The sequence below is a fragment of the Pholcus phalangioides genome, unplaced genomic scaffold, assembly GCF_987345545.1.
Source record: "Pholcus phalangioides strain wild (caught in Gottingen) unplaced genomic scaffold, Ppha-v1.0 ptg000028l_1, whole genome shotgun sequence".
Classification (NCBI taxonomy): domain Eukaryota; kingdom Metazoa; phylum Arthropoda; class Arachnida; order Araneae; family Pholcidae; genus Pholcus; species Pholcus phalangioides.
The window spans coordinates 5,318,120-5,342,633 of NW_028301618.1; the positions used below are offsets into that span (position 1 = coordinate 5,318,120).

The 24,514-nt window shown below is 37.1% G+C and overlaps 1 protein-coding gene and 1 non-coding gene across 2 annotated transcripts; both read left to right on the forward strand.

Annotated features, from left to right (window-relative positions):
* The first annotated feature begins 737 nt into the window (after window positions 1-737).
* Window positions 738-22,691, forward strand: LOC149067812 (5-aminolevulinate synthase, non-specific, mitochondrial-like). The gene is made up of 11 exons (XM_089252174.1): window positions 738-810; window positions 1,670-1,813; window positions 3,219-3,326; window positions 5,151-5,361; window positions 7,987-8,171; window positions 10,931-11,110; window positions 11,296-11,460; window positions 14,906-15,045; window positions 17,880-18,008; window positions 21,581-21,805; window positions 22,454-22,691. Exons 2-11 carry the CDS (start codon window positions 1,675-1,677, stop codon window positions 22,553-22,555), a joined length of 1,584 nt encoding a protein of 527 aa, XP_089108300.1. The 5' UTR covers window positions 738-810; window positions 1,670-1,674; the 3' UTR covers window positions 22,556-22,691.
* Window positions 4,021-4,094, forward strand: TRNAS-GGA (transfer RNA serine (anticodon GGA)). The gene has a single exon. It is a non-coding gene; the product is annotated as a tRNA-Ser (tRNA).
* Window positions 22,692-24,514: the final 1,823 nt, after the last annotated feature.

The following is a 24,514-nucleotide window of genomic DNA, read 5'->3' on the forward strand; positions in this document are numbered from 1 at the left end:
GAGAAGAGAGGCCTCAGAAAAATGAGAAGTAGCGGAATTTTTCGAGAATTTGCTTGTTAGGATCTCAGAAAAATCACTTGGCCCGGGGCCCCCATAATGTTCTTAAGACGGAAGGTCGTTCTTCTTAACCCTGCCCTGGAGTATCGGAAAACCCCTGTTCAGAGGGTCCGCAATTTTTTTTTTTTTTTCTTTTGCACACCGAGCCGCAAAATACTTAAGCCCGTCCCTGCAAACAGCAAAACATCTGCTGCTGTTGCAAGCAACATCCCACGGCCGACTCAACTCTACTCTACTTGTGCTGTCATCTAGTTTCAAAATTAAATACGACTTGTATGGTGATGAGAGACAATAAAAAAACAAAAAACAAATTCGAATCTTTCTAATTGTTATAATAACAATGCGCCGATAGCTTGTTTGTAATTACGATTAAAATTATCTAATCGGTTTTATTTCTGTCTCCACAGCAAAATATCCACTAAAGGAAAATTTCGTTAACAAAATTCGTTTTTTTCAGATGACCATATGACCCATATATCTCGGGACATGATTTGATATAATATAATAAAAATGATTATCTTTTCAGTAAGAAGGCTTATTTTATCAAGTTTTATAAGAAAGCTCACTTAGAAATTTTTTAGCAGTAAATTCGTTATTTAACGCGAGTTATTAACTACGTGAATTGTCCCGTTTTTTTAGTATATGGTCATGGAAACTAATAACTGTGGTTTTGCCCGGCCGGCAGTGAATTGGAAGAGGGCACTTCAGAGACAACACAACAGATAACAGAAGTTTTAAAATTTATAGATAGAGGTAAATGTATAGCCCCCTTGAAATGACTTGATATAAATGTGATCTATTTAAGGGTATTTAGAATAATTTATAACTAATAACCATGGTCATGCCCCCCCCCCCTCATTTTGCAACAGGGCCCCATAGGCAGGGATTTTTGATAGCACCCTCTCTCAGTGAATTTATAGTTTTAGAAATCTAAATATATAAAAGAGAATCAACCAGGGGCCCCTTCAGCGCCATCCTTGTAAGATTTTGGGACTAAGCTTCCCCCCCCCCATCCCATGCTACAAATTAACTAGAAGGGCCCTGTAAGAGTCTGTCTTGAGGGAGTGGGGGGGGGCCTCTCGCCAGAGATACCAGCCTAGGGGGCTTAGGCAGGTTGTGGGGATGGCCACGGGAGGGCTTGACAGGTTATTTTTGTTTTTTACATCTTAAATTTACTTCAGTGGGGCCTGGAAGAAATTCTGGCCCAGAGCCCCCGCCAAATATGTCAGCGTAGGGGTCAAACTTCAGAATGTGGGGAGGGCATGACTAGGGCTGTCTCATAAACATGTATCCCCCAACCCTGAGCAGTTATTTTCCAATCATAATTATGGGGAGGGAAATGTAATGCATTTGAGACCCCCCCAGACTGTGTTCGGTGGGCACCCCCCTTCCTTTCCGTGATCTGTTAACAGTCCATTTTTTATAGCTATATTTATTTCCATAATTGAAATGTTCTGCAGCTTTTTTTTTTTTATTTCGAGTTGCAGACTTTGCCCTATAATTGGGAATGGTGTAAACAATTTTTTTAGAATCTTTACTTGCGGTAAAAATGAAATCATTGAAAGAAAATTATCTCAATTTTCACACATCTGTTTGTTTTCTAATATTTCAGGAAACATGGGTCTGTCATGTCCATTTTTGTCGAGATTCAAACCATCGTTCTTGAAGAACTATGGATCACTCGTTATGACGTACGTGGATCAATGTCCCTTCATGATGCGATCTATGAGCACAAATGTTGATGTGGAGACAAATGGTGAGTATATTTTTGACGAATACTGTGCTAAGATAACGTGCAACTGATAATTTATCAATTTCCCAAGTTTAAAAATGATCTGGATGTAGCCAATCTGGAAAACAAGTACCGGGTATTGGTTGAAGCCCGAGGAAAGAGATATTTATGGATGAGGCGGAGATGTTTGAGAATTTAAATAACACACAGGCAGCGAAGATCAAGTGAGTTTCTTGTGGTGTTTTATTTTTTTCAATTGCATCGATCTTTACTATAACGATGAATTCGTATACGCAGGTGAGAGAGTTCAAGTGACGACAAACTCTGTGTCGATCTGTTTTGTCTGTGCGCGAAAGGTAGTTTGTAAAGCCGCATCCAAACCCTGCCTCTCTACCAACACCTTCTATAGCAGAATTCCTCTGTGTGAATCTCGTGACATCACTGAAGTTGTCCATTTCACCTAGTCGTTGAATATACTACAAAAAAAAAGTTAAGATTTTGCTGGCCTGCTATATCCAATGGCTGCAGGTGAAATAACTTCTTCAGTGACGTCACGAGCTTTGCGCTGAGGCCTTCTGCTATAGAAAGTGTCGGCTCTACTAGTGCAAAAACCTGTTTTCCGTCAAAACCAACCCCCACAATGGGGCTAAAAACAATAGTTCAGTGCAATGGGTCTGGACCCGGCTTCATTTGCATAGTGTCGTAAAGAATGTTTTAACGTAGGAGCTCTGATGTGAAGAAAACAGGGATGGGGTCTAGGGTTTCTAGACATTTGTATATATGGCCCACAAGAAGTATGCAGGTTGGGATTGCGTTGAATATTCGTGAATTATTAAGGGAAATCTCGGAAAGTTGTTTCGGTAGGTGGGGTTGGGATCTATCATGTGACCTGAGCCTTCTAGGTACGAGTGCCACTGAGGTGTTGTATTTAATGAACTTTCAATTAAAATTTTAAAAAAGTGAGCTTTTAAGTGATTATTTTTTTATTGTACTATGATTATGTTATCCCGCCCATGACAAAGCTGAACATTCATTACTACTGACAAGCTTTAAGCCAATAAAATTCTGAAATATAGATGGCAACACTGAAAAATCAGACATAACACTAGATTCGCACTCGGACTGTTAGGTATATACACACGCACACTTCCAGCACAATGATCGATTGTTATGGCGCAGTTTGACCAAATTGGTCCTTGCGCCGACAAATTTGAAATCCAATCCAACTTCCAGCACAACTCACTTCACTAGGTAGTAAATTGTCCATGGCGATAGACCTGAGTTGTTACTCAGTTGGAAAGAAAGTATCCTGGGGAATTTTCCCCGAGGAATAAAAAAAAATGCAAACTATGTTACGTAAAAAATTGAGAATATCGAATCATTAGAAAGTAAACTTCAAACTATTCTACTATTCTTTTTTTCTTTGTAGCTTCTCCAAGTGTCAAGAAATGTCCGTTTTTAGAAAAAGTAAAGCCCACTGTGAAATCTGCTAGCGAAGAAGTTGAGCGTGATGTCATCGATTTGACTTCCCGCAAAGGTAATTATTATTATTTTTATCATTCTTTTGTAACTGCAATCGCTTAAAGCTGGGGGTTCTTAACCTTTAGTCTTCTGCTGACCTTTTGTGCCAATAAGATGAGGTTCACAGGCCCCCCACCTCTTTCTGTGCTAATAAAATGAAGGCCACCGACTTCTTATCCGAAGATGATGTCACTGTCCGCTATTACTATGAAGGTATCTTTGTATCACTTAGAAAAATCATCGACGAAAAAGAAAATACAAAACTCCTTATGCATTTAGACACATTATGGGTGTAGTCTTCATAGGATAAAAAAATACCACGCTGACCAAGGATCCCTCTTGGATTGATTACCAAATCTTAACTCTCGGTTGCTCAGCGGAAAGCAGAAATTCCAAGTCAAATGTTGTGACAAGAATGAAGCTGAGCACCTGCATGCAAGTCTTTGATGGCTGCTTGTGAGATGGAGCTATGTTATTGGTCTATTACAATTCCTGCTCGTAATAAACTTAGACCATGGCGTCGCGATTGGTGGTGTTGATTTATTGTCATTTACTATATTTATTTTTGAAGGCCCAAATATATGTACAAGGATGACGTCACTCTCCGCTACCATACGAAGGTTTTTAACAAACTGGCTGTTGCGAAGATATATTTTGGAAATAGAGCTCCATGGCTACACGAGCTCCAAGGAAAGATTGAGAGATTCGGTGCCTCTGTAGTCTAGTGGTCTAGGGCGTTCACCCGGAAAGTGAAAGGACGTGGGTTCGATTCCCCGCAGGGGCAGTTGAATTTTCTCTATTTCCGAAATATATCTTCGCAACAGCCAGTTGTTAAAAACCTTCCAAATATATGTGCCTTCGTAAAAGTTTAAATTAGCTGTAGACTTTGTGGAAAACTTCTGCTTCCTGAAATTTGAATCTATGTCCCTCTTGCCAGCAGTGAGCGGCAATGATAGATTTTTCACATTCCTGATTCTTAACGCAGCGAGCATGTTCATTTAATCTTGCTTTTGTGCGTCACCTTGTCTGTCCTATTTAACCAAGAGGCCAATCACCACATAGAATGTAATAAATGATCCCATTGTTTATTCTGCGGTATAGCATATTTAGGAGATATGAAACCAAAATTTTTAGTAGGCATATCTATGGCTGTTAGGCTAAACGTTTTGAGAATCGATTTGATCTCGAGTGAGACTGTTGGATCGTATGGTACGATTACAATCTAAATAAGAAAAGATGATTCCCCTCCACTCTTAAAAATACCTGTGTCTGTGCTACTGACTGCAACTTCCTTGAAGTGGATTCCTTTTTCATTAAACTTGACTATTTATCATGCATTGGTTGCTACATTTTCGATTTGGATATTATGAATATTCTTCATTGTTGCATGTGACTTCGTTACATCCAAGCCTGGCCGTATGAAATTGTTTATCGTATTTCTTGATAAATATTTTGCAACAGTATTTTGCTAGTCCTTTGATATCAGATGTTTTTTTAAATTATTTACTGTAACCAATGCAGCAACTAGATGCTTAGTCACCCGGGGCAAGAGCGCATTTTTACGCCCCCTTGTAATTTTGAAGGAGAGGTTTCAGAATGAAATTTGCACCCCCTGAGGTCCAGCACCCGGGGCACAAGACCTGCCTGCTCCCCCATAGTTGCGGCCCTGACTGTAACCTATAAGAAACATATATTATCATATCAGTACATAAAATAATATCGTACAGCCAATTAATGAAAAAAACAAAAAATACTGCCATATACTAGATTTCCATGCCTCCATCAGTGTGTGTTCAACAACTTATTCTTATAAATTAATATTTTCTCTGCTTTATTTTAGAAACGTTTCCATATGAAGAATTCTTTTCCGACCAAATCGCCAAGAAGAAGCTTGATCACTCGTACAGGGTTTTCAAAATAGTTGACCGCTTGGCTTCAAATTTTCCGCATGCGAATGAGCACAGCGACGGCTGCAAGAAAGACATCATAGTGTGGTGCTCGAACGATTATTTGGGGATGAGTCGGCATCCGGACGTGAAGAAAGCTGTGATGTAAGTAATTTCGGTCACCCTACTACAAAATTTTTATTCTGAATAGAAAATATTCCAATAAAAAATATATTTGATAGCATATTTGTAGTAGTTCAATGTGCCGCTGTGCGGTCATGAGGATTCAGGTTTGAACCCCCTTAAAGCACAATGGTGATTGGCTGATGTTGGTTTTCTGCTGTTTTTCAACTTTGAAATGCAAGTCAATCTCCCATTTAAAAAATTCTCTCTGCAGAGAGCAGGCCGATTTTCAAAATGATACTCACATAACATGAAAATTCAATCATTTACCATCTCCAGTTCAAGATATGTACCACAGAAGACATCACCACCAAGAACATGAAACAAGCGGAACTCTAACAACATAAATACATTAAGATCATGCATATGCATACACTCACACAACACCGTTCGGGCAAGTACCAATTTGTTAGAAATTCCTCAGGGGAATGTGTGCAAGGTGTTTGCTCAATTAAGTAAGCCACTGGGGTGGTCGAGCGGTCATAGTGACATAGTCGCATAGCGAGATCCCAGGTGCGAACCCCCACTGGCACCACAGTGGTGGTCGGCTGAAGTTGGTTTTCTGTTATCTCCAACTTCGAGGCAGGAATATGAGACGATCGTCCCGTTAAAAAGTCTCGCCACGGAGAACAACAGCCCTATAGACAGTACTAATATTCAATAATTACACTTCCCTCACTTCACTTCTAAAATATAGATGGCAGCACTGAAAAATCAAATATGACACTAGATATGCACTCAAGACTTAAGTACACACACTTACACTTCCGGCGCAACTCACTCGGTAGTAAATTTCCCATGGCGATAGACCTGAGTTGATGTCGGATTGGAAGAAAATTCTATTAACACTAGGTTTACCAACATTTCTTATATACCTATCTCAACCGACACGGGTCGATTTGAACCATGAACAAAATCACACATTTTCTTTAAAAAACAGTTAAAAAAAAACTTACTATATACTCCTACATATATATATGCTATTATAAATGAAACTATGAGATATATGTATGTGTACTAAAAAATTTATAATATTTAACATTATATTATACCCAGCGCTAGCTGCATTTTCTTCAATTTCTGTGGGAGGATCGATAATGTGACAAACCATTATAAAGGAATAAACTATTATACATAATATTGGCAATATTGAAGAAGTGACAAACCATTGTAAAGGCATATGCACATGTGAAACACATTGCTAGGGAAACAATGTAACCAGAGTAAACATTCTGAAAATGATTGTTGAGACTGAGAAACCATTGTTGCCCGACAGTTTTTCATCCATTTCGGGCATTTGCCCAGCTCTGACAAACTTTTAAAGTAGCCTATCGTTCAAGCCGAGTCCCATTTGATATATATACAAAATTTGACTGCGATAGATCTAAAATTGTAGATGCATAGAGCACACACTCACAGACAGAAAATCAATTTTGTATATATAAATTACATTTATTTTGCGCATGTTTTACCAGATGTACTTAATTTCACTTACACATTTCCCGCAAACAGTCTTTTTACATTCTGTACAGGTGTTGTTGGTTTTGTTTGTGTTGCAATATGTGATTTGACAAGCTTTTCGTCCTTGTGGAGGATTTGGCGACAGATGATCAATGTTTTGTTGGTCATTTACATTAAAATGTAAATTTGATCCAGTACATTCTTTGTATAGGATCCATGCATTTATTGCTGCTAAATCCGAAACATCTAAAAATACTTGGAGAGGCCACCGAAAAGATGATGCTTTGACGGTGTATTTCTGCTCCATTTCATCAACTATGTCTGCTCCAAACTTCTCATTATAGTAGGTTATTGTTTCTGGGGTGCATTTGTTATCGTCTTTTAATTTTACAGATGTATGGTTAGCTGCCAGTAACAATACCTTTATGTTTGGCTTACCTTTATAAATGGTGAGTAAGCAGTTTTCTGATTTATAATATTCTGAGGAATACAACTTCATATGATCTTTCCCATCCTTTGCTGGCTTTAGCAGTTCCCTCTTGTTGACCTGGATGGTTCCGACTAAACTGGTCCTTTTTTGCAATCAATGTTTTTGCAAGAGGAATACTGGCGTAGAAATTGTCAGTTGTTATATTCCTGCCTTGATGTAATTTGTATGGCGCACCCTGAGACAGCAATTCACGGATTGCTTTCATTTGTTTTTCCGATGCTCATCTCTTTTCTGCATCAGGGTCTTCCAACATAAATACATAGCACATAAACAGAGCCAATTTCCTGGTGTTAATGCTTATTTTACTACTGCATCAAATTTACCCATATCGGTAGAGATAGGTATATATACAACATAGAGAACTTCTAAATTAGAAAGCTCTCAAGAGGATGAATTTCAATATGTACTCATCTTGTTGACTGAATAAAAGTCAGTACAAGTGGCAGAAAAAAAATCTAAACGGTTTATATAATTTCACTCATGAAGTTCGAAATGGGTCAAAATGACCGCCCAGTAAACCTGGTGTTAATCAGCATTAGTAGCAGTTCAATATGCTGTTAAATAGATTAGTCCATCTGAGCTGCAAATTTGATTGACTTAAAAGCGCTAAAAAGTTCTATAAACTGAGATTTCGTCTATTTTTCTATTTAATTTAGTGAAGCAGTGGAAGCGTATGGGGCCGGTGCTGGCGGTACTCGCAATATATCGGGAAATTCTACATATCACGAACAGCTGGAAAAAGATTTGGCCATGTTGCACCAAAAAGAAGCGGCTCTGCTCTTTACGTCCTGTTATGTTGCAAATGATAGTTCCTTGTACACATTAGCTAAAGCATTGCCAGGTGACAAAATGAAGGTTTTCTCTTTTTTTGCGTCTTTAAAAAAAAAGGCACTGGTTTTTAAGAAACTGGGAAGAAAACTACAAAAAAAAATCACCATTGAAAAAATTACATTTAAAAATTTGAGTTTCGCTTAAAAAACAGTGGGATTGCTGTAAGTTTCTGTGACTAGCAATTAGCTTGAAAACGTGTGTTTTAGAGTTAGGTTCCTTTCGTGATTATGTTATAAAGAGTTTGAGTCAATTTGTTTCGATGGCTTTGAGGTATTATTTGCCAAAAGGACTGCAACAAAGTTTCCGAACACAGGAAAAAGACCAAAGTGGCCAGATATAATGAGAATTATAGCCCATCTATGGTCCAAAGATTTCAGCAACAATTTCAAATTGCAGATTTTGGCAAATATTTTGCAAAAAATTTTGGCAGATCAAGGAAAACAAACTACTACAGCTACTTTAAGAATGATAATAACACTACATTCAAAAATTCTGCAACTTGCTTTATAATAGAAGAATGAACCACCGAATAGAACCTGTTTATTCCGTGTCTCCTTCAAACTATTCTGTGAAATTATTCATTTTTGCCATTGTCCATTAAAAAAATGTAAATGTGGATTGCAAGCTCCCTTTTGCCACATCCTCCAGCACCTTCGCCGTTAGTCGCTGCGCTTCTTTGGAACCTGAGAATTGTTGTCGCTTAAGCAAATTTTTTTATCCAAGGAAAAAATCAGAGGGGGCGAAATCAGGAGAATAAGCTAGTTGTGGAGTTATTGTATGAGGTTTTGACAGATAATCCAACATAGGAGAGACCTGTGATCTGGTTGCTTGTGGGTCACAGAACTATGCAGATGTTTAAGGACTCAATTTGAGGTCATTTCCTTTCCGGTTCTCGTTAGGAGCACATCTCAACACTCTGAAATTATGGAACCCAAGTGAGATGCACTTTCGTCATCTTTCGATTTATGTTGTTGTACTTGAAAATTTCAGTCACTTCTGTGGGAAGGGAAGCGTGAAATTAAATTTGAAAATACCAAAGTAATATCCGGGACGCACTATTATGCTCTATGAGCAAAATGTCAGGAAGAAAATGCCTTAGACCAGGGATCTTCAACCTTCCAAGCATTGTGGCCCAAACTGAAACTCCCCACGAAGCTTGTCGGCCTCTAACTTGAGGTATTTTGCATTATAAGATGGAATTCATATTTACAGTGTTTTATGCTAACAGAAGGTTCAACTGGGGGCCTAAAATAATTGAAGACTTCATTTATTCAGAAATTACACCTTTTAAATTCAATTTTGGTCCACTCTGTCTCAAAAAGGTTTGAAACCCCTGCTTTAAACCAGGTTGATATATTTTTGGCTTTGTCCACGTGTGTGGATAGGAGATCCCCTTTTCAAATAATGAAAACTATAGTAAAACCTCCATCAACAAACACCCCTCTCCAGCAGACACCTCCTGATAAGACATTTTTTTTATATTACATTGACAGGCCTCATGTATTTTGCTATCCATTAATGGACACTCCTTGTTAGCGGAAAAAATTTTCAGTCCCACGAGTCTTTTTTGAGAGGTTCTACTGTATATGTTATGGAAAGGGGGGAATAGCAGTGCAGTGTAAGTAGGACCTACTTTCGGGAGAGGGGGGGAAGCACAGACAATGTCTCCAAAGAATTTCTGAGTTTTCTCAAATCTTCAAAAAAAAGCATTAACTTTATTTTCCTAATTTTCCACACACACCCCCCCCCCCCCGTGTCTCTTAAAGTGGAGTCTTTGTCTCGTACAATCTCTCTCTCTCACGATTTTACAAGATGCTTAGGTAGGGCATGGCGAAAAAAAAAGTTGGGAACTTTGCATTGGCCTATATTAATTTCATCGCTCTGCTGCACTACGCAGTAATTGAAAATAATTTTCGTTTCGTGCATACGTGAGGGTCTGTCTGTCACAGGGGTCTGTCCGACCGAAATTCAGGTCAGTTTTATGGACCCTTCACAAAATTCTTTATCCTAAAAATAGACCTTGCACAAAATTCTGTATCTGAAAAACGAACCCTTAACAAAATATAAATTAAAGTAACTATAGAGGCATAGTAGCCCTCCCTTAACTTCAGCAATTGTCCCGCAGGTGGCAACAGTAGCGAGATTAAGATTATTTTTTTATTTTTTTCTCAGCCCAATTGTATGAAGGAAAAAAAATTGTTTTTCTGAATTTTAAAAATCATACCAATCTTGCTGCTGCTGTCACTGGGGTAAGGGGGGGGGGAAAGGGATATTGGCTGAAGTGAAGGGGGAGGCGCTGCTATGCCTCTACTTCATCGCGCCATGCTACAGAGTGTAAATAAAGAAGGAATGATCACGTCCCCTGTGGTGTACATGGTACTTGCACGGATTATAAGAGGACTGGGTCCGATTCCCAGCAGAGACTAATAGACTTTTCTTTCCGAGTTCATTTTGCATCATATCCAGAAAAAAGTCTTTCTTTTATTTAACATTCAAGTTCTGTAAAGTTCAAATTGTATCCGAGGTATGCTGAGTCCACATTACCTTGGATAATTGGGATCCTACTGCACATTAAAATTTGAAATGCTCCATCTGTGATAGATCGCAAAATATTATTTTATAATTTTTTTTGTTTTACAAAAAAATTGTGTCGTTAAATTAATACGTAAAAATTTTGTAACATTCTCATTGGATTTTTATTTTATTAGTTCTTTCCTTCAGTTTTACATTTGTTATTAATCAAAAGCTCCCTCTCTTCCGATGATTCAGGTTGCCATATATTTTCTGATAAAGGAAATCATGCATCAATGATACAGGGGATAAAAGACAGTGGCGTGCCCAAGCACATTTTCAATCACAATGATCCAGTTCATTTAGAGGAGCTGTTGAAATCGGTTGACACTTCGATTCCCAAAATTGTTGCTTTTGAAAGTGTACATTCTATGTCAGGTATGTTTTCTCATCTTGCACCTTTAAAACACATTAATTATTTTTTTTTGATTTTGTAATTAAATCCATTCTTCTTCAGGACGATTGCTGAAAATGCCAATCGGTAATAGAGCCTGGGCCTTGTTGGTTCAAAAGGGAGAAAGTTCAGCATTTTAGTTTGTGAAAAAATTGTTTCTCGTTCACAGGAGCTGTTTGTCCCCTGAAAGACTTGTGTCGCGTCTCTCATAAATACGGAGCTATAACTTACGTTGATGAAAGTCATGCTGTTGGTTTGTATGGCAAAAATGGTGCTGGAATTGGTGAACGAGATGGGACATTGAATGAAATGGACATAATTTCAGGAACTCTAGGTATGTCATTTACTGTATTAATTCATATGAAACCTGATTCAACAAATAGCCTCAGTTTAAGAAAGAATTGTGCATTTGAACTACAATCTCTATTTTCCTCGATTTAGTAAAAAAAATTTCGTCCTATTTGATTCATCAGGATTTAAATTTATTACAAGATTATGTTCATGGAGGCGTAAAAATCCTTTGCCCAATATTAACGCAATAAAGAAGAAACCAACCAATAGCCATGGATTCCTGGCATGTTTGACACTATTGGTGCCATTGTCAGAAGATATACAGTTCATATGCTTGCTTAAACAGCCCCCATCGTTCCATCAGAAATAAAAGTTATATCTGGTGGTGATTATTATATCAAAAGTAAAAAATATAGAATAGTAGTTGTATCAAAACATTTGGGACTTATCGTACAAGTCATTCAACAGAAAAGTTGCTAATATGAGCATTGACTGTTTCTATAAGCACAATAGCTTGTCATAGCCGGTGATCCTACTTGAGTTGGTTACCAAATCTCGAGTTTTAGTTGCTCAGTAGAAAGCATTAAAGAAGTTACAAACCATTGTAAAAGAGTAAACATGTTTGGAAAGCATTGTTTGGAAACCACAGTAACAAAAGTAAACATTCCAAAAGGCATTGTTGATTCTGAAAACCACTCTTGCTGACAGTTTCTTTGTGCGTTTCGGGCACTTTCCCAGCTCTGATGAATTTCTAGAGTAGCCTATCATTTAATCTGAGTCCTGTTTTGTACATGCACAGTTGGATCTGGTTATAAAGAACACAGATGTTAAGAATTTTCACTTATAACGAATTTTCAACTGGTTTTCAAACAAGAATTTAAGAATTTATTTTTATTTTTGTCTAAATCTTCTTATCTGAAAATTTACCTTTCTACACTGCTTTGTTACAGCTAAAAGTGTTATTTTTTTCCCTGCAAGACATTTTTTTTTTTTTTTTACTTTTCTTTATTGAGTCCAATTTTGCTTAAAGAAAGGTTATTTTATTCTTAAGACCATAACCTCCAAAACGCCTTTAGTTGCATTTGCTGCCAGTGGCCTCAAAGCTGGGGTGATGTGGGTGCTCCACAGTAGTTTTTATCACGCGTCAGAGCAGCCTCAGAATTGATTCAGAAATCAAAGTTTCCTACGTAAAACTCGATCCAAGTACCCACAGGTCTAAAACACTTTAGATGCCCCTGTGTGTTTGCCACTTTTCTTTAGCTAGATTCGGGCTTTGGTTGTGGTAGTGTTATCATATGCGAGTAAACTTTCAGAATGTCCAAGCACAAAGCACTTTCTATAGCTTTCAAAATTGAAGCTATACAGTTGACTTGAAGCAGGGTTGGATCATGGCAAGTGTCAAAAACTGGTTTAAACTGTTGAAAACCCACAAAAACTTAATGCTTTTGGATAATGTTTTGAACACAGTAGGTATAACGATGCAAAACTTGCTTTTTTGCATATTAAAATGTTTTATTTTTAAACAGTTTATTACAATAATTAAAACAAGAAATAATTCTAATTTGCAATTTTTAATTTTTCGACATAAAGAGTTTAGAACAGCGGTTCTCGACCGGTGCTCCTTGTGCATTCTCCAGGGGCTCCACGGCCACTCGAGGCAAATAAAAAAAACAGTAAAATTGAAACAAAAATAGTTATAAATATTTTTAAATAGTAAAAATAAATCGGTAACTTTGACAAATAGTTAAAAGAATGGCCTATGGGCTTCTGCAAGTAAAAAAAAATTGAAAACCGCTGGTCTATAACACATAAAATATAGTTTTACGATTTATCTTATCTAAACTACTGATTACCTGTGTTGAGTTTGGTAAGCAAAATAGAGCTGTTTATTCAAAATATGTGTAATAGGGCATCAGTGTTAGGTTTTTAGCCTCAGAAACTATTTCAGTATAAAAACAGCTAAAACGTATTGTCAATGTTGTGAAATACCTTTTTTAAGCAACAAAACACTTACTTTTATGTAGATTAAAGTGCTTTATATTTTGTATTATAATTACTGAGTATAAAATACCTATTTTGATATTATAAGTTTTGTGATCTGCCCAAAATTTTATTTCATATAAAAATTCTTTCACAACATCTGTTAATACAATAATTAAACTCATTTATTCCCACATAAATATACTCAGGGTGATTGTTTAAAATGCAGAGTTTTAAAGAGCATTTTCAATCAAAGCAGAGCTGACTGGACTTTATACCCAAAGCATTGTTTTGCATGTTCAGATACAGTTTCAATTGGAAAACCAATCGTTGCATTATATAAATGCTAGTAAATATACCCATATTATAGTCAAACATGGTTATTCTTACTTCTTACTTTTGCAGTAAGAATAAGCTGCTGGAGTTTCTTAAGCATCATATGCAATCAGAACAATGACAAACTAAAGGACATTTCAGTCCTACAACTTAGTATTTTGATTACTAGATATATTCTAATGTTATGCACAATAAGAGGGCATTGTTTTAAGTATCAGTGATTACGTAGGTAATTTGAAAACTGAAATTAACATTACCTGTACGGTGTAAAAGAGTTTTTTAAACACACATCTGTTATAAAAAGAGCATATCTATACACATATAGAAGCAGTTGGAGAAATTTTGAAAGGTCAAGAATAATTTTGAATTGAAGAATATGAAATAGTTTCATAGTTTTTCCTTTACCTTTTATGTTATGCTCTATTCAAATTGTATATTTTGCATGAAAAAATACACATATTGTCCAAAATAGTTCTGTAGGGAGTAGAAAATTATTTTACAATCATATTAAGTATTTCTTCTTTGTTTAACATAGTCACTTTAAGCATTACATGCAATTAATGTGAAAAATGGAAAAGCAATATTTGAGGTTTTTGACAATTTTTTCTCAAATATACAGGATTAATTTTTATAACAATCTATTTTTAAAGTACTTATATTATTTAAAAAAATTTGCATGTGCTTGTTAATAATGTTTCATTTTGCTTAAATGCATGATTTTCTAATCCAGTATGGATATAACGAAGTTCGCATATAACGAACAAATTTGTTATATTTTTTTCGACTCCGTTATACGTGGGTCCAACTGCATATGTAAAATTTGGCGAAGATCGGACAAAAATTGTAGATTTGTATAGAGAACATACTCCATATGCACGCACAAAGACAGAAAAACAATTTGATATACATGTACAGTCGAATCCCGTTATAACAAACTCCAAAATCACTTCGTAGTAACAAAATTTTGTTCTAAAGAAATTCCAGATATTTACATTCTGTGTAAACTTATCTGGGGGTTAGAAAAGTTTTTGTTAAAACTGGGGAATCGACTTTATATTAATTTTGAGGAACAAACAATCGACTACTTATCATATGGTTTTTCTGCTTAGTGCCTTAGTTTTCTGCTCACTTCTTTTATTTCAATAACATTGTAAACTGAATATTGATACTAGGAAAAGCATTTGGCAATATCGGAGGATACATTGCAAGCTCAGCCAACCTTGTTGATATGGTCAGGAGTTATGCTGCAGGCTTTATTTTTACAACATCTCTACCAATAACTGTTTTGAAAGGAGTCCTGGCATCCATACAGGTATGATAAGTCAATGATCTTCTCTTTTAGCGAAGCTTTCATATAATAAATACTGTGGGGGGGGGTGCATGTGTAAAGGTCATAAATTATGACTCATAATAATCAATCACTTCCACTCACGAGAATATTTTGGTGGTGTATTCGTAGGTGCTAATGCTTCCAACTTACCTGGAAGCCTTCTGATTTTTCAGCCTTATTAAAATCTTCCGGTTGGAAAACTAATTCTTCTGATTTTTCGTATCCTCATAGAAAAATCGAAAAATCCCTAGAAGTCCTCACATTGAGCTTGGTTTGAATGGAAAATCCCTAAAGAAAATACTCTTCCTGAGACTTGGCTACAGTAAAATCATGTCGGATGATTATACAGGGTGGGCAAAAAGCCTAGAAAGTTTAAAAATTCATAAAAACCAGAAAAATAACCGAAATAAAAAATGATTTGCAGGGTTAGCATAGCTAGGTCACAGGAATTTTAAGACCGTGAAAAATAACTAAAAAAACAGCCAATAGGTGGCACTGACATACACAAGTCGAAGAAAAAATATGCCTCCAAATCATTTATTACAGCAGTAGGTGTTCCACATGACCACCACCACAGGGGATAACACATTGCAGGTGAATCACAAATCCAGCAACGGCAGAGTACAGCAGCTCCGGATGTGTACATGACATCTCTCGGCAGATCACATCTTTCAGTTCCGACAGATTGGATGGATCGGATTGGTACACCTGGGATTTCAAATATCCCCCTAACCAAAAGTCTGCCGGTGTCGAATCTGGAAACCAAGGAGGCAATGGGAACTCGCAATGCTTGCTAATGATTTTGTCTTCTCCGAACGTCTGTACCAGGAATGCCTTGACCGGAGTAGCAGTGTTACTAGTTGCTCCATCTTGCATAAATGTGACGGTCGAAAGCGCATCTCTTTTGCGCTAACATGGCACGCACCCAGAAGCGTTAAAGCAGTGCCATCTTAACGCATGGGCCCGGGAGCCTCAAAAGAGGGGGGGGGGGAAATGAGAACCAGTTGAAATTTTCAAGAATTTGTCAAGTGGGCTCTCCGAAAAATCATTTGGCCTTGAGACCCATGATGGGCTGCAGGTAGCTGAGAACACACCAACTCTAATTATTAGATCCGGTAAGTTCAGGCAAAATGCCATAAATGGTTTTTTTTTGCCTATTTTCAAACTTTTTTGGTAAAAATGCCTTTTTTGAGCCATAAATGCCTGTTTTAACATAGTTTCATAATCTGTAAAACTTGGATATTTTGAGCATTCAGAACTTCAAAAGAATTGCTCTTTTTAAAATTTTCCAACTCTCAGTATTTAATTATCAGAAAGTCTAAACCCCCCCCCCTTCCTCTAGCCCCCATTCTATCTCGAATAAGTGTAATCTGCAATATTGGTGTGCATTAATTTTGCTGAATAGTGTTAGACGTGAATGATTTTATTTCAGGGGAATGCAGCCCGTGTTACAAAAGCAGAGGAAAATATAAAAATTTTGGTTTCTCCACAGACTTTACATAATATGTCTCGCTCAGGCATTGGACAGTATTGTATGTGTGTAACGGACTGATGATTGTGTGTCCCAAGAGGTCATGAATTGAAGTCATGGCCCACGCAAGGCAGGAGCAGACAGGGCTCTGGAAACCATGTTGTTTTGATTTTTTTTTTTTTTTCCACCATAAATGCACTGCAAAAAAAAATGGCTATTTATTAAACATACATATTTAATATTCAATTAAATTATGCGACAGATTTTGCCATACAGGGCAATGCGCTTGAAGGAGTCCCACATACGTGGTAATATTTCTTAAAAATAGAACAAGATAGCCATGCTTCAACTATAGAAATGATAATGATTATTCCAAATAATACAACAAATAAACTAAAATTATTTGCAACTCAAGTGAGCCCCACAGATCATTTTCTCTTTGAGCTCTGCGTCCAGTAATGGTGGCCGTGGAATTAGCCTAATTCTGAGAGTCTACTAACATTTTACTTTGGGCTTGAAATCAATTTAACTTGGACAATAATGCAGTTGTTATGAACTATAATTAAAACAATAGACAGCGTAAATGCAACCAGTTTTTCAGCTAGTTTTTGGACCCTCAATACCGTTGTTTTTAGTTACTTTCTTCTTCCTTCCAAAAATTATCAATGCCTTCTTTTAGTGTCTATTTTAGGTATTTTTAGTGTCTTTTTGCCTGCCTATTTCGACTAGTTTTAGTGCCTAAACTTCTGGGCTCTACTAATTATAAACACGCCATACATTATTATCACAATCCAGGGCTGTAACTAGGCTTTCTATTGGGGGGGGGGGGCAAACATAATTTTGTGTACCCATCACTCATTAAAAAAGTCTCTCTACAGAGAGCAGTCAGTCCTACAACACAATACTAGCATAACATGGAAGTTGTAGCATTTACCATCTTTACCACAAAATATGGAAGACAGATGGCAGCACCAAAGCAAAAAAACAAAAAACAAAATACACACAACTTTAGCAACATAAATACTTTAGGGCCATTGTTACGGTTAACCACAAGTTCCAACATGTACTGATTCAATAGAAGTCTCCCAGAGAAATGTGTGCTAGGTGCATGTTCAGTTAAGTAGTAGAACCTCCCCACCACCACTAATAATTTTCAATGATTTCATAAGTGTTTTTGTTACCATCTAAAATTTTGACAGCTGCCTCCTTTTGCTTTCCTCTAGTTCCGCCCTCTCAGGATCCTCTATACTTTGCTATTATATTTGAAAATTTAGGATGTATAAAGCTTTTGAAAATGCTACTTTTCTGCTTCAAGTATTTGCGTTTGATCTACTTTGCATTTAAGATTTTGAGAAGCGAAGAGGGACGGATGCTCAGAAGTCAACATCAAGAAAATGTCAGGTACCTCAGGGAATCGCTCATGAGAGCTGGTATCCCAGTCATCCACTGTCCAAGTCATATCATACCTGTCCACGTGAGTATTATTAGCTCTGATATTTTCCTGTCAAATTAAAATTCTACATAACAGATGTTACTTTTTCTTTCAAGTTTTATAAAAGGTAGAGCTTTGATTAACCAAAGTGCCAGTTACAGTTGACCTGTCCTGTATCTTTCACTGGCACAGTGCTGTGCATGAAGGTAAAAGAAACCATTCTCTCTCTCTCTCACGCACGCACACACAAACGTGATTTTAAAATATTTTTTACACAGTTCTCACCGCACATCAAAGTACAATTTTATTTGTTTGTAAATAAATTTACCTGTGGTCGGCAGACTTTTATTTTTCACCCTTTTCAAGGATCTTGTTATGCAAGATAGCCTTGAACCTGTTAACCTTGATAAATTAAGGCTTTGCTGAATATGGATTGAAACATTATACTGAACGACAACTGCTCTCGAATTTTTATAAACCTATATACACTTTTAGATTTCATGTGCAATTCAGTTTTTTACATCTGTTACTAGATGGCGCTGACAAGTTATGCAGCTATGTAAATATACAGTGACTCTTATACAGGGTGATTCAGAACTCGTGGGCAAAGCTTTAAGAATCAATTGTGCACATCTGAACAGGAAAATTTTGCCATGCAATGCATTGTCAATGCAAGTGGAGCATGCGAAAAGCAGATTGCATTGTCATTAACCACATAAAGCAACGATTTTACTTCGTATCGCCATCTCTATCATGGATTGCAAAGGAATGGCTGGTTTCATGACTCAGGAAAAGACAGACATGCATTCCATGTATAGCTTTGCGGCGGGAACGCTTTGGAAGCCCAAAGAATGCACTAGATAAGCCAAGATCAAAAAGCCTTTGAGGGATATCTGTGTGAAATGGGTATTCTTTGTTAGCGGTATGCAGGATATGTAACGTGGAAGACTGCATGTGTCTCGTCGGAAAATCTTGTTCAGTCATCAAATTTAAGATCGAAAAATTACGAGTCGAGTCGGGCCAAGTTAAAAATAAACTATCGGCATCAAAGCAGGTTTTATTCAAGGCAAGTGAAAAGATAAGATACAAATACACATCATTCAGTCTATATACATATATACAGTCAGTAATCCGGCCATCTTGCGCTATGAACAAAACAACCAATGAAAACCGGTTTACTCGGCGCCGTATTCAAAAGTGAAGATAACATCAGTATCAGAGAAGGGAAAAAGAAAATATCTTTATCGCTCGACGCGAGCGGATCAACATAGGATACGTGATCATGGGAAAAGAAAAATCAGCATTTCTGCCTAACAGAAAACACTCCCGGTGCAGTCTTTAGGTTTCCAGAGCATTCTTGTCTGCAGTGCCATGCATGCTCACCTTTTCCTGAGTCATGAAAGTAGACTTTCCTTCTGAAAACTGCAATAGAAATTATCATAAGCAGCAGAACTATTGTGCAGTGCAGTGCTGCCTGACGGTTCAATGCTGGGGTTATGACGATTCATTGTGCAATAAAAATTACTTGTTTAGATATGGTCCTTAGATTCATGAACATGAGCTCTCTAAATCACCTTGTATGACGATGCTCATTGAACTGGAGAAAAGTATCGTTACATTTGATTTATCATTATACATAAAAATTTAATACCACAATGGAAAGTGTGCCGCGTCACTAAGACAGGAGGAAATATTGTTATATAGGCGATTGTCATCATACAGGGTTTTTACTGTACATATATATATATATTATAGCTGTCGACTTTGAAGAATTGAAGTTAGGAAAGTTTTCGCGTGGATCCGAATTATGTAAAGGAATTTTTGAAAAAATTTAGGGATTACCCCCCTTTCAAAAACATGACATCATGCAAGCTGTTGCCAACTAACATGTTAAATTACCTGTTATTACTACTCTCAAATCGAATCACGTCAACAAAAGAATCATCATCATTCCCAAAACGAGACACAGGACTGGACATATGGTCAAAGTAGATACAAGTCATTTCGCCAATTTTGGATGTGGAAAGGCTGAATTGATGCTAGCCATTTGGCAAATTTTGTCTCCCCCTTCCCCCAAAATGAAATTTTATTTAACACTATGGAGACAATTTACATTACGCTTACATCATTTTGGGGTTAAAAAATGAAAGCAACAATCTTTTTTGCAATTCTTTGGAAACAATTTTTCCTCCAACAGTAGAGATGTTTTACAATCATGATTGAAATTCAGGAGGTATAAGAATTTTTCGGAAAACTGGGAAATGGAGTAGAAATTTGGGGGACTTGGCAGCTATGACATGCACGTGCCCTATTCCTCTTTATGGCCGAAAAGTATTTTTTTCATTTTAAAGGCTTCAAAAAGAACTCCCTTTTTCGACAGTCACAGCCAAAGGAGCCATTTTACTGTATTAAGGTAGAATGTAATGTGGATAATGATTTTGTAACACCCAGGGCCGCAACTAGGGGGGAGCAGGCGGGTCTCGTGCCCCGGGCACGAGGACAACTTCATTCTGAAACCTCTCCTTCAACATTACAAGGGGGCGTCAAAATGTGCTCTTGCCCCGGGTGACCAAGCATCTAGTTGCGGCCCTGGTGCCACTTTGGTGGTACCAGGGCTGAAAAAATCCAGATTTTTTTTTGATTAAAATTGACTGCTAATTAATTTAAAAAATCATATTAATCATTAAGAATGCATATTTTCATATTGCCTTACTGTTTTTCCCCTAATTGCTCAAATTTAATTAAACATTATTAATGAATAGACTACAAACGAACACCAAAAAAATGTGTTTATGTAACATGAAACGTCATTGAGTCCGAATTAACCTCATGGATTAGCATTTTTTTTAATAGAGAAGTGCTTTTATAACTGAGCCCCTTCCATTAAAGTTAGAGTGATGTCAACTCTGTATGATACATGATGCAGACATCTCAATTCACTCGATGTATGGCCAATCAACATCAACTAAATAAAAGAAATTATATATTGACAAGATTGTTTCTTGCACAATTAATGGATACGCCAGACTATCAGAAATGATTCGGGCTTTGGCAGGCCAATTCACAAAGTGGCTGGAGATCCCTGGCCAGAGTTTGATGGTCACCAAATCCATTTTTTTTTATCGCCAGTGCATGATACATGGCTATAAATAGTAGCTGTATTGGAGTAGCTTGATTGATGAAAGAAAAAAAAAACTACATTAATGTATAGGTTTTTCTGTCAAATTTAGGAAAAAAAAATTACCACATCATGATTGCAATATGATGGGGTTGTCATAGCTAACTCGCAGACATAATTCTCATGAAAAAATACCCCATCTTGGATCCCCCCCCCCCAAATCATTTTCTTTTTTGAACTTCGGCCATGGATCTCTAGACACTTCTGGAACCAGCTGGACAAAGTCTGAAATTCAGACATTGGTGGGTCAACTTATGGCGAATTCGAAAAACTGGCCCATTTTGGCTGTAACATATATATTCTATGTGATAAATCATGTGAATGAGAAAAAAAAAAGGGATGTATGCGTACGTCATACGCATTTCTAATTTTACTATTTTTCGTGCATACTTGTATATGATGAATTTAGGCATTCCTTTTTAAACCTTCACGTTAGGTTGGGGATCCTTGGCACAGCACTAAACTCAGCAACGAATTGATTTCCAGACATGGACATTATGTGCAAGCTATCAATTATCCCACCGTCCCGAGAGGAGAAGAAAAATTGCGAATAGCTCCAACACCATTTCATGGCAAAGCACTTATGGATCGGTTTGTTTCAGACTTGATAGACGTGTGGGTTTCCATTGGATTGGAGTTGCGCGACAAACTCTGCCTGGAGGTATAAATTATTCATTTCTTTCTATTCAAGATGATCTTAAAACCATCTTAACCTGTTCAGAATCTGGTGCCACAAATGTGTGGGGTGCTTTTTCCCACTGTAGAATTTTTTCTTTTAACTCAAGGCTTAACTCCCTAAAGTTAAAGAATTGCGTAAGTTTTGAGTGAGAAATATGGTGAATACGGACTTTGGGGGCATTTATCAGAGGGCAGCACTTGAAGTTGAACTTTCATTGGGTTTTTAAGATGGCTTCCAGGAGAAAGTGCCGTCGAGGAAAAGTATAATTTATTACATAAAATTTTGCGATAAAATTCTAGAAAAAAATTGCATGTGAAGATGAATAACGCCCTGCATCATCATGAAATGTCTGCACGGACGAATCAAAGTTTGAGTGGGGGGGGGGGGGGTGCTCCTAATTTTTTGGCCACAGAGTGTATTTTTCTTTGTTTAATAAATTTCTAGATACTCTCTTCTTCCTTCAGGAACACTTCGATATCTCTGACGGGAAGCTGGATGAGTACGGTCCTTCAATGTTCAATGCCTAGGCACGACACAATTTTTGAATTATACGTTTTTAATTTTTTCTTGTGTATCTGCCATGGTATGTAAACTGCATAGTTATACTGAATTTGTGTGTTTCACCCATAGGAATGTTCATTCTGCAAACAGCCCCTCATTTCTGATCAATTAGAATCCAGAATGGTCCTGCCTTGTGGAGCTCAGCGAGGATGTCCCCAACTTGGTGCCTGATCTCTACTCGTTCAATATTCATTCGGTTTATACTTAGGCGGAGATTGACTTGAAATATTGTGATGTCGAGCTACAGATATATATAGATGTATTTTATGTAAACTCATGTAAAAATGATAAATGTACGCACTCACACTGTGTATTTATTTCCTGTTTAATTTTCTATACGTTACATGTACGAATTTCAATCGTATTCGCTCTCATAATTGAGTATGCCAGAAAAATCGGGGTTCTGCAGTTTTTCGATTTGGATCAGTTGGTCATTTCTGGCATGCCAGGAAAAATCGAGGTTTGTTTATTGTTCAATGCAAATTTATCCGTGATCAAATTCGGATAACCTTGCTTATTACTTTGTCAAAGTTAATACATATAAATTCTTTTTATTCCTCGCAAGTAAATGATTTTTTCCGCAAATAAAACAAATTATTTGTAATATGAGTAATCAAAACATAGTTACGGGAAACGTTTTCGTTGTTAGTACAGTCAAACCTCATTAAAATGAAAATAATTCTTGGTCCTGTCATATTCTGTATTGCAGAGGTCTTCCATCTTTTCCTATAATTGTGAGCATTGCCTGTACCCACTATTAAAAGAAGAGCACCCCTTACGGCAAGTTTGATACACCAAAGCACATGAAATCAGGATGATTTCAATGCAATATGTACAAGGTGTTTACTTAGGACATTGGTCAATTGCTCACGAACAACCGGTTGAAGATGACTTCTCTATGGCGATATATAATGTTAAAAACATGCTTACTATGAACCTTTTAAATGGAAGATTGCTTAACGTGAAAGGATTTGTCAACCTGAATAACAATATGCGTTGTAGAAAAATTCTGGGAAGGTAAGGGTTCAGTGAATGTCATTAATGCGGCACGACCTTGGTTGCCATTTGGGAGAGGGCTTTATTGCCTCTGAGTGTGGGTAAAGGGGAAAATGAAGCACACGTTCTCATCTCTGAGTTGGCTCGTTCTTGTTTCCAAAAGCTGTTGTAATGATTTGAGATCTACATGGCGCTGTGGTGCAGACTTTCATCTGACTGGGAGAAAGAAGAGCTGTTTGTGTGCTTTTTCTTCATGCCATACATAATTAGTGGTTGAAGGTCATGTTGTGTGCCGGTGTCGTGTATCGTCTGTAATTATTATTCGTGTGAATGTTATATTTAATGTTATGTTTTCCACCATTGTGATTGTTTAAAATTTGCTGCCACATCCATCTTTGCCTTTTCGTGTCACGCTACCACACTGTACACGTGATATTGATCGTTAGATGTTTGTCCTTTGCACACAAGCAACAGTCAGTTCCTCTTGAGGTTTAGCAAAAACCCATGGAATGAAATTAATGACTGAACGGTGCTGGATTGAAAATGCTTCAAAAACAAACTTGATGCTCAATTCAGTGTTTTATATTTGTATACACATTCACACCGTGTTAAATTTCAGCCTAACACAAACAGAATATAGAAAATTCTTTTTCTGTCATGCTTATAAGCGGCGTTCAAAATCATTGGTGGTCCGCGACTACTGATTTAACAATAAGACCATCAAGAAAAAATTTGTGTTGGTCTGTGGGACCAGTAGAGAAAAACTTTGCGCTCCCCCTATCACTGAAGAATCTCCTAAGGTAGAATCACTGATCCCAGTGGCTTTTTGCACCCCGCTTCGTGGTATATCACTCTTCTAAATGCTAATACATTTGGGAAAGTTAATTACAGTGGAATCCCATTATAACAAACTCCAAGAGATCGAGAAATCACTTTGGTATAACGAAATTTTGTTATAAAGGAATTCCAAGTCTGTGCATTGTTTCTAAGTAAACATACCTGGGGGATTAGAAAAGTGTTAGTCAAAATGAGATTTTCGTTAAAACGGGATCCGACTGTGTTATTATTTAGAACACATTTTGTTTCGGACCAGTCATGATGTCTGTGGACCAATAGATTTTCGTATTCACTACC

Bases quoted from the DNA above. Each gene is read 5' to 3' on its own strand.
- LOC149067812 (XM_089252174.1), top strand. From the start codon at position 1,675: ATGGGTCTGTCATGTCCATTTTTGTCGAGATTCAAACCATCGTTCTTG. The intron at 3,327-5,150 runs GTAATTATTATT...GCTTTATTTTAG, and splicing joins CGATTTGACTTCCCGCAAAG to AAACGTTTCCATATGAAGAA. The intron at 15,046-17,879 runs GTATGATAAGTC...TTTGCATTTAAG, and splicing joins GAGTCCTGGCATCCATACAG to ATTTTGAGAAGCGAAGAGGG.